This window comes from Phalaenopsis equestris, unplaced genomic scaffold (genome assembly GCF_001263595.1).
Source record: "Phalaenopsis equestris unplaced genomic scaffold, ASM126359v1 Scaffold000002, whole genome shotgun sequence".
Lineage (NCBI taxonomy): Eukaryota > Viridiplantae > Streptophyta > Magnoliopsida > Asparagales > Orchidaceae > Phalaenopsis > Phalaenopsis equestris.
Window position 1 is genome coordinate 31,767,421 of NW_018164444.1, and position 10,324 is coordinate 31,777,744.

The 10,324-nt window shown below is 35.2% G+C and overlaps 1 protein-coding gene across 1 annotated transcript in view; it reads left to right on the forward strand.

Moving 5' to 3' along the window:
* The first annotated feature begins 1,439 nt into the window (after positions 1 to 1,439).
* LOC110033784 (quinone oxidoreductase) overlaps positions 1,440 to 10,324 on the forward strand; it is a 10,825-nt gene continuing 1,940 nt past the window's right edge. The window contains exons 1-3 of the mRNA XM_020737881.1: positions 1,440 to 1,691; positions 2,059 to 2,197; positions 9,666 to 9,892. Of these exons, the coding sequence (XP_020593540.1) occupies positions 1,479 to 1,691; positions 2,059 to 2,197; positions 9,666 to 9,892 (579 nt within the window). The 5' untranslated portion in view covers positions 1,440 to 1,478. The remainder of the gene's footprint in view (positions 1,692 to 2,058; positions 2,198 to 9,665; positions 9,893 to 10,324) is intronic.

The following is a 10,324-nucleotide window of genomic DNA, read 5'->3' on the forward strand; positions in this document are numbered from 1 at the left end:
TTGATGTATGCTATGGTATGTACTCGTCCTGATTTGGCTCATGTTGTTAGTCAAGTCTGCAAATACATGATTAAACCTGGAAGGCGACATTGGGAAGCAGTCAAGTGGATTTTCAGGTATCTGAAGGGTACTGTAGGACATGAAATTATTTTTGACAGTCAGAAGAATGATCCTTCAGTTGTGGGGTACGTTGATTCAGACTACGCAGGTGATTTGGATTGCAGAAGGTCTACAACTGGGTATGTGTTTACTCTTGGTGGAGGCCCTATATGTTGAAAATCAACAATTCAGTCTATTGTGGCATTATCTACAACTGAAGCAGAGTACATGACAGTAGCTGAAGCTGCTAAAGAAGCCTTATGGCTTGATGCGCTAGTAAAGGAACCGAGCGTTGAGCAAAGTGGAGTTCAGTTGCATTGTGACAGTCAGAGTGTTATTTATATGGTTAAGTACCAGGTGGACCATGCCAGAACCAAACACACTGATGTCAGGATCACAAGATCAGAGAGTTGATTGCTTCTGGGGAGATACTGTTGCAGAAGGTTCATACTGATGAGAATGCAGCTGATATGTTGACCAAGCCAGTTACTATCAACAAGTTCTTGCATTGCTTGGGCTTGTTGAATGTTTGCAGTTGTTAGAGAAGCATGGTGGCCCAACCCACAGTGGTGCAGATGGAGCTCCTAGGTATTTTTCTTCTAAGGGGCTGTATATTTGCCAAGGTAGAGATTTGTTATGGTATGACTCATATACCATATAGAGACAGACGCTGGATCGAAGCGGAGCGGAAGAATCTGTCCAAATTGGGAAGTTATATGGGTTGGGGTGCGGGGGCAAAGTCCCGCGGTATGGTATAGGGGCAATGTTGTAATTACATATTGTGCCTAAGGTTTACTCCTGGGGTTATAAATAGACATGTTAGTAACTACATGAGGTATCCCTCTATTCTGTAACATCTTTTCTGAATATTGAAAGGGACTCGCCGCTCTGCTCCCGATGACGTAGGCATCTTTGCCGAACCTCGTTAAATCTTTGTGTTCTTCTGGATTTGTGTCGATTACTGTTTTTCTTCGCTCTATTTTCTCAACATTAACTTTTAACTCATTCTTTGATGATGAGATCATCTGTGATGCTTATGGGGTATGCTATTGCCGATTCTTGACCACTGATAAGGAAAGTCAGGGGCGTTCATGACGTTGTTGGTGATACTGAACTCTTGCCCTGGTAGGATTGCAATGATAGGTAGGCTGAGGCGCTTGCTCAGTTCAATTATCCTCGGTCTTTGATTTAGATGATCTATACCACCGTTGGCCACTTCAGGGGACCAAACCAATAAATGAATGCATTCACTAAACCGAGCTTAAAGCAAATTGAATGCTTAATAAATTTATTTTTATTGAAAGTATTTAAAACTTTTTAATGTTAAGAAAAGTAAGTTTTATAAAATAAGGCTTAGTGGGCTTCTTTGGATGTGAATTATGAGCCTAAATAGAGTTTTGTATAGCCTCCAAAACCCTCTCCTTCATGCTCATCGAAAGCTACTGCCGGCGCTTCAAGATCATAAAAACCTTCGATTAAACACTAATTTTCGGCTCAAGTTACCGATCAGAGCTTTGACGGCAGCAGCAGCGGCGGCGGCGAAGGTAGAGATGGTGAAAGCCATAAAAGTCCATGAGCTCGGTGGTCCTGAGGTAAGCTATGTATACTTCTTCGTTGTTGTTTTTAGCAGAATTAGCTTTGTTTTGTTCAATTTTATCTGCTGGCCTTCTTGACACTGTAATAACCCTAATAAATTACGGCTATAGTCGGCATAGATCAAACAAATGCGAGTGAATGGAATTTTTTAGGGCTGTTTTCGCCAGAGTTGCGTTTAATTGCTTGGTTTTGAATTAAGATTGAAAGGATTGAAGCTTTTGTTTTTTTTCTTGGCTAGTTCTAGGATCAAGTCTTGCTTTTGAAATGATTATGCAGCGAATCAGAAAATGATACTTTTTTTCTTCTTGAACTTTCTTAACTTTTTATTGGGAGAATTTATTCATCTTCGGAGATGCAAAACAGGTCTTGAAGTGGGAAGATGTGGAGATAGGTGAACCAAAGGAGGGGGAGATACGGGTTAAGCACAAGGCTATTGGAGTTAACTTTATTGACGTTTATTTTCGCAAAGGAGTGTACAAGGCTGATTTGCCTTTCACTCCAGGTATATATTCTTATACTGGTTTTGCTACATCATTTTTAATAAATGGGGCATTTACATACATGCCACCCAATGCCTAAGTAATTACATGTCTAACACCTAAATTTTGCTTTTTTTACATATATACCACCCAAATCTCTACTATCACATAAAAAATACTACTAATTTACTTTTTTATGGAATGAAATACACCTTCTGATTCATAGGTAAGGTGGTATAAATGTAAAAAAAATGAAGTTTTGGTGTTAGATATGCAAATACTTAAGAATTGAGTGAAATATATGTAAATACTTCTTAATAAATGTTGAGGATAGTATAGCCATTTGATGTGCTCTAATTTTGGAGGTATCAATTTTGATCCTTCTATAGTGCACAATAAAGGCTAAGAAATTCATAGATAAAAAAAAAAAAAATCAAAAGAACATTTCAGAGGCTTTCATTTTAAAATTAATTTTTTTAGACTTCTTTAAAATATTTATTTGTGCATGAGGTGATTGAAGTTGTTCAACTTAGTCCTTTGGCAGGCATCTTCAATATTTTTTGAGCCAAAATACATCAATTTGTGGCAGTTAACGTGGATGTGAGTATAGAAGAATGCATGTTTCTAGTCCTCTAGTACCATCTTGATTTTGTTGTTGCCTGATGACCTGCTTATGAATCAGAACATATTTTGTTTTAATATTTTGTTAACGATAAGTTCTGCTATGGATAGCGAGAAATTATCTTTTGGGCATGTTTTATTGAGACGATGTTTCCAATTTAATCGACATATTCCTTTTTGGATAAATCCAGCTTCTATGAGTTTCTTGATTTTGGTGATTACTCGTTCCTTAATCTCAAGTCTTATTTGCCTTGGCAGCTACAATATAGGGAACACTTTGGGATCAAATAAGAGCTTGTGGATTGCTATATCTTGACACAAACCTATCATTTCATAATCGTTCCAAAATGAAGCAATCTTCATACTCATGAAGTAATATTCCCAATTATTATATCTTTTGAAGTGAAAGATTATTGATGAAAGTAGTCTTCGGGTCGTTCTCCATATCCAAGTTCATCTCTTGGAGCTAATCAATTGTTTTGAGGAGTCTCTTTTAATTAAGAATTAAATCTTTTGTTTCATCCTTGGATGTAAAAGGACTGACTTCATCGCCTATAATATCATAGTACGTGCCTTCTAGCTGGCATGAAGATTGAGCATATCCGACACCATATAAATCTTTCATGCCTTTCATGCATTTAGATGTGCTATCATTTTTTAAGCTTTTTTAAATGACGAGCTTAGTCAGTTGCTTGCTTGAAAGGAACTTGTTTTTCGATGAGGCTATTTAGACTGTATGAGAAATACTTGGGGACTATTATTGGTTATCAGTTGTCCCTCTCATTTGGTTTTTTCATTGGCTGGATTCCCTTATTAATCATGAAAAAAAATTCCGCGCTTGTTGTAGCCTCTCCTTGGACGAACACAGAAGATTTAACTTTGCTGCATTGATAGTGAAGGTGGAAGTCGAATGTGTGGCAAGACTATAATTACCATGGTGCTGTTCGAAATATGAGCTAAATAGTCTATTTAGGGGGTTTGAAAACTTCATTAGTTATTTTGTTAGATAAATAGGCTACAGTTTGTATTTAGGCTGATGAAGAAATTGCTCTTTATCATTTTCTGTTTCATTACAAAGGCGAGGCACTTTCTTCTTCTTTACAAGAAAAAGCTTAGGTAAAATAGCCTATTTTAGTTTATTTGTTTCCTCACTTATTGTTATTACAATGGATTTTCAGTGGGCAATTTTCTTTGTGGAAAGACTACCAGTCAGGTTTTGGTTTGATGGAATTTTAACACTGAATTTCCTCTATATAACTAAGAGGATTGTGTTTTTTTGCTTGGTTTTCTTGACATGAAAGGCTACCATCCGTCATCTTCCTCTTATGCCACCTTTCCATGCTTATCTCTTTATCTTTGGATGAATGTTGTTAGATGAAATTGACATTTTCCTTATTGAGTGAGCCGTGACATTGTTAAAAAGTGAGGCTGCCGTTTTGAATGCTTTTTACCACCCAAAATTTGAAGATAAAATAATCTTCATCCTGGTGGTTGATAATAAGATGGTACGGACATTCGTTTGGGCTGTTGTCCATGCTTAGGAGATCTTGGAAATTGGAGTCTCATTTTGTGATGCACTCTTTCTTAAATAAGTATTGCTTGTTTACTTTCTTTTGGATAGAAGCTCTTCCACCTCCCTCTCCTGATTTTGTTGGCTTGCAAGTGGTAATTTTTTTTTCTTTTTTTCAATTTTATTAATTGGAAAGGTGATTACATCATTCACCTCACTCTTTCATTGGTTGTGGGCCTTAACTACAATGAAAATACTAATGGACTTGATGGCATGGGAGAAAGTGGATTAGATTTGGAAGATGAGAAGTGGACTCCTTGGAGAATCTAGGTTGTTACCAAGAGGAACTACCTGAGCCGAGAGCATTGTTGTCGATTGAAGTCAACCTTGATAAGAAACTCAAAAAAGGCTCCGAGAACGAGTGCCTGAGATTTGAATGAATTTGTGACCACATTTTATTTATTGAATAATACTGATAACTGATTGATGCTAGCAACTCACATTTTTGGCATCAAATATAGTTCCACCTCGTAACTTTCCCAACTTGAGCCGTGATCATTAAATGCTCATTATTTGTAATTGTCATTTTTTATGTGTCTAAAAGAATGTCAATGAATGAATATAAATGATTTGTCTTTTTGGTAGCAACTTCTTTGGGAAATTTGTTAATTGTAGAGTAATGAGAGCGAGAGAGACTATGGAGTTTGAAATCTAGAGAGAAGTCATTTGGGCTTCGTTTGTGATGCGACAAGTCTCGTCATGATGCACAGAAAGCGAAGAAACATTCGTAGTTTCATTTGGCTGAGATGCTTGCTTCGCGTTCTGTCCACCACAAGAACTAAAAAGGTGGAAAAACACAGTGTTTCGGACTGGCGAACTTCTGCTCCTTCAAATGGAGCCTTAGCATCATCATTTTATTTCTTGTAGTTTTTCCTAATTCCATTATCAATGAACTTCTGTATTTCTTGCTCTAAAACTAATACTCTATACTCAATATCTCTTATTTGATGCCTACTTGACATTTCCAGTATATTATTTTAAAGTGGTCAACTTTTACTCATCAATTTGGTTTTATTTTTGGTAAGAAATATTATTGGTTTTGTTAAAGGCCTTAGCACCGCGCTGCCTTTTAACTTTTATGTCTCCATCACGTAATTCTTAGCAGGTATATATTGAAATCATGTAAAGATAGAGCACCATTTGTTTATTGATGCAAATTGTTTTTTTTGTTGTTGCCAAGTTGCCATAAACTTTTATCGATCAAATTGGTTTAATGTTGTTATGTATTTTTGGACCATAAAAATTATCGAAGGTTGGCAAGAAATACCCCTTGAATTTTTATATACTCGATTTTTTTAAATCAAATATGGCTTGCCTTTATCTTATTATAGCCTTGGAAGTTTCTGAAATAATTATGGTTTAAAATTGGATTGGACCGGTTAATTCGACAAGTACAATCATGAATCGGTCCTCCTGTTGGTTCCTTCCAAGTTGAAAATTGCTTCTGAATGAAATCGGCTAAAATATACTGTTGAATCATTGAACTAATCTGATTTTTTTATAAACCGACCGGTCCTAATATTAGTTAATTTTTGATCTTTTTGATTTTGATTATATGACTTACAATTAAATATTTAGATTAAAAATAAAAATAATTTAAATATCATATCCCAAATTTTGATTTAGAGTCATATTCAAAATATTCAAGAGTGAAGTGTTCTGAGTTAGTTGTATATTGAATTGATGAAAATATCATTGTTGAATCATTATTTTATTTTTTAAATTATATTAAATAGTTTAATATTTATTGTGCCATTCGGCTCCGTTCAACTTTAGTTGAACCGTAGATCCTTAAACCTGATCTAGTTTTGACAATCTTGAAGTGATGATTGCTTTAACTTCTTAGCTTATTAGATCTTTAATTTGTATTTTATTGACCTTGTTTAGGTGAGGGGTCTATTTATCTCTTTATGAGAATTCTAGTTCACTTTATGGGGCAATTGGAACATTCGAAAGAGTAGCTTGAGTGCTCGGTGCTTTGAATATCTAACTAGCAGACCTGGTATTCAAATTGAGCTGCTCGAAGCGCTTCTTTATCGAATTACTCACTTCATTGAGGCAAACATATAGCCAACTAATCTCTTAGTCTTAGCATGTAATTGATGCTCTGCATTTGTTGTTGTGATTCTGACAATCTTAGAATGATCTATTATTTTTATTACTGTTATTTGTTGCCCATTTTGATGGAGTTTTTTTCTATATTCTATTTATATTTCATCTTTGTTTCATGCTCGATATAATATTGCGGATTCCTGAAATAAACCTTGGATCGAGCAAACCAAAGAAGAATACTCTTAGGAGGCAAGTTAAGTAGTAGATAATAAACTTTATGAAGATTTCACCTTCATATGAAGGCTTTATGTTTTTGTTTAGCATATATTTCTACTTTTTGTGGTCAAACATGATGCAAAATAAACACATTGACTATATAGAATGTTGAAGGAGTTGAAGAGAATTCCAACGATATAAAATTTGTACAAAACAAAATTTTACACAAAAATTCACCGTTTACATATATAAGGTATTAATAATTATATATTACCCAGAATTTTTACTTTTTTTTATAAAGTCAATTTGTATTTATAAGCTTTTCTTGCTATGCTTTACCTGAAACATATACATTGGGAATAAAAAGTTTTAGAGGTTTCTGTCATTCCAACCACCAGCGTCATTCTTAAACAGCGTCTTATTTTACATGGTCATTAGTTCACCTTCGACTACTATCAACCTTCCCATTGCCTCCAACGACTGCTCGTCATCTTTGACGATGTCTCTGAAAACCTGCAAAAATACATTTATTATAATTTTTTAGACAAAAACATAGTACTTCAATACAACAAATTCAAATAAAAAATATGTTTCGGATTCATAATAGAAATCATAAGGATTTATAAAAGATCCCAAACTCATTAAAGTGAAATCTAAAACGCCGATCCCATTGTTTGTGATATTTGATATTTACATTCATTGTTGAGAATGAAGGGGCCCTCCAGCATTAGTTTAAATTTTGTTCATATTTTGTAATCGCATTACATTTTTTACATGCCTATTTCATTGTATATATATATTTTTTTGTTGGTATATGCTTATTTAGTATGATGTTCTTCTTGATATTGTTTCCATAATTCTAGTGTCATGCGTGTGGTGGTGATTTGTTCATTTTTAGAGTTTATAAAAGTTTCAACTCTGGGGGCGGCGAGAAGCTAGCCAAGCCTAGCCATAGAAGAAGGTTGGTGCGATGCCACATGTGACATTGAGGCTTTATCTAGTGCCTCATAGCACATGGCACAAAATGACATCTCAGCGAACACATGTATGGTGCTATTTTCCTTAGCTTTTAGATGCGCAGATTACTTCAATTTTTAGAGAGAACCCCCATGGATAGTACCCTAAGAAGTACCTCTTCATCATTGCTAGAACACATGCAGAGTTGACATTACGAACCTTAGATATGTGTGAGAGCAAAAGGCATATCCTCAAACCCAGCAATCGACAATGCAAAGGGAACAACGAGCAAAAAGATAAATGAAAATTCTTCGCTTACATATAAATATTGAACTAAAGTATGCACTGCATGTTTTCAACAATGCTCTTCTTGCAGCTTTAACCACTTTCAAATAAGTGAGTTTCTTTTTATTCCCCCACAGGACTTTATAGATCATCTCTTAAGATTGCACATTTGATTCTTCGCTTACATATAAATATTGAACTAAAGTATGCACTGCATGTTTTCAACAATGCTCTTCTTGCAGCTTTAACCACTTTCAAATAAGTGAGTTTCTTTTTATTCCCCCACAGGACTTTATAGATCATCTCTTAAGATTGCACATTTGGTTAGCCACTCTAAACCTATGCTTGCTTTACTGTCACAATGTGAAATTGCAACGGGTTCAACAAATGTATTTGCAGTTGAGTAAAATATTGCTTGCGGGTGGATCTTTTTGTAATTGACTAATGAGATATGTCTGGCTATAATTGAACTAGAATTGAAGCCTTATTGGATCTATTGAGCTAGCTTGAAATTATAACAAACTGGTTATATTATATACATACATTCGTGACTGCATTTGTATTTTTCAAGTTTCCCACAGATTTTTTTTTCCTCCCATGGAAGAGGGTTTCCAATCCCTATCAATTTTACATTTCCTTCCTGTGAAAAGGATATCATTATCTTACTTAGCCTTAATTGATTCTGGCTTGGCCTGAAATTAATAACCCATGCCTTGGTTCAACCAAGAATAGTTTGAGGTATCTCATGGTCAGTCTTACTTGTTTTGGCTCAAACTAGGACTAAAATTTAATCCAATCATGAGATGGTTTTTTCTTTTCAATAAATCGAAAAAAAAGTTGACCGACAATATGGTGATGATGTTTGTCAAGGAACTTTAGCGTGAAGTCGCTCTTTTTTTAAATGAAAAATTTACATACATACCACACAATTCTCATGTATTTACATATCCAACATCCAACCTTTGATATTTACACTTATAATACCTTGTGTTTACCTTTTAAAAAGATAATGATGGTGGAATTTTGATTTGATATTAAAAATTTGAGTGATATGTGCGTAAATATGAAGTTTTCGATGTTAGATATGCAAATACATAAGAGTTGTGTGGTATGCATGTAAATGCCCCTTCATAAATTCGAAATTTCTTAAATACAAAAATGCGGACAATGCCCTTTGGTTTATCAGAAAATATATTGTATATATATGACATTCCTTCTACATATCATATCGATTGAAACTACCCGAATGCACATGCGTCATAGTAAATATGACTTGGCGTCATGGCTTACATGTAAAAAAGTTTATTTTTTCCCTGAATATTGAAGAAAGTATTCCAACTAGAAATTCCTACAAATTTTGGGTGTATGTGAAAGGTCCTTTAAATTTCTTATATCCAGAAAAATTTATGTCCTTGAGTCACCATCTTTCACTGGTTTGACGAGGCGGCTTTTTTTTTAGCGGTGATGCGAAAATTGTAGTTATACGCTCTACTTTTTCAGCTTTCTCTTTTATGCTCGCTTTTGCCTTGATATTGAATACATATTCAATCAAAATTCAACTGATGTGCTCCCAGATTCAATTATTTTTCTAATTCCTTGCTCTCTTACCAATTCTAATCGTTTATAATTATTGTTAGAGGATAATTGAATCCTCATCATTTCTCACTTAGATGATATTCATCAATTAATTCTGTTAATATTTCTCCTTTCCCTATTCAAAATAGCTAATTATTATTTTTTATATATTTTTGTTAATGCAATATACATGATTTAAGATGATTTATGTGTAGGAAGGGAAGCTGTGGGAATAGTGACTGCTGTGGGTTCTGGTTTGACTGGTCGAAAAGTTGGGGATGTGGTTGCTTATGCTGGAAACCCTATGGGTTCATATGCAGAAGAACAAATCCTCCCTGCTAGTGCAGCGGTGCCTGTACCTTCTTCAGTTGATCATAAGGTAGCTGCATCTATTATGCTGAAGGGAATGACTACTCATATACTACTCCGGCGGTGTTTTAAGGTTGGTTGATTATAATATTTTGTCATTTTTCCTCCCTCTGAATCTCATGTAACTGCATATAATACATTTTTGTTATTTTCCTCCCTCTGAATCTCATGTAACTGCGTATAATACATTCATAAAAGAGTTGTTGCTAATAATGTTCACCTTCATGTCCATCAAGCACTTAAGGTCGCCCAAGTGGGGGCCTGTTTGGTTCCTTGCATCAGTAGTGTGAAATAAACCAAATGCAGGGGTTTTCATAATTCACCCTCTCGTTCAAAGCTAATGTTTTCGAATTCGTTAAATTTGGGCGATTTTCAAATATACTTACAAATTGCAGCATGTTATCATTGCTGCCTGCTCCCAGCTGCCTGCACGCCCTTAATTGCAGGCCACTTGTAGCTGCCACCGTCCATCGGGGCCAGGTGCCTGCCATTGGCACCGCCAGCC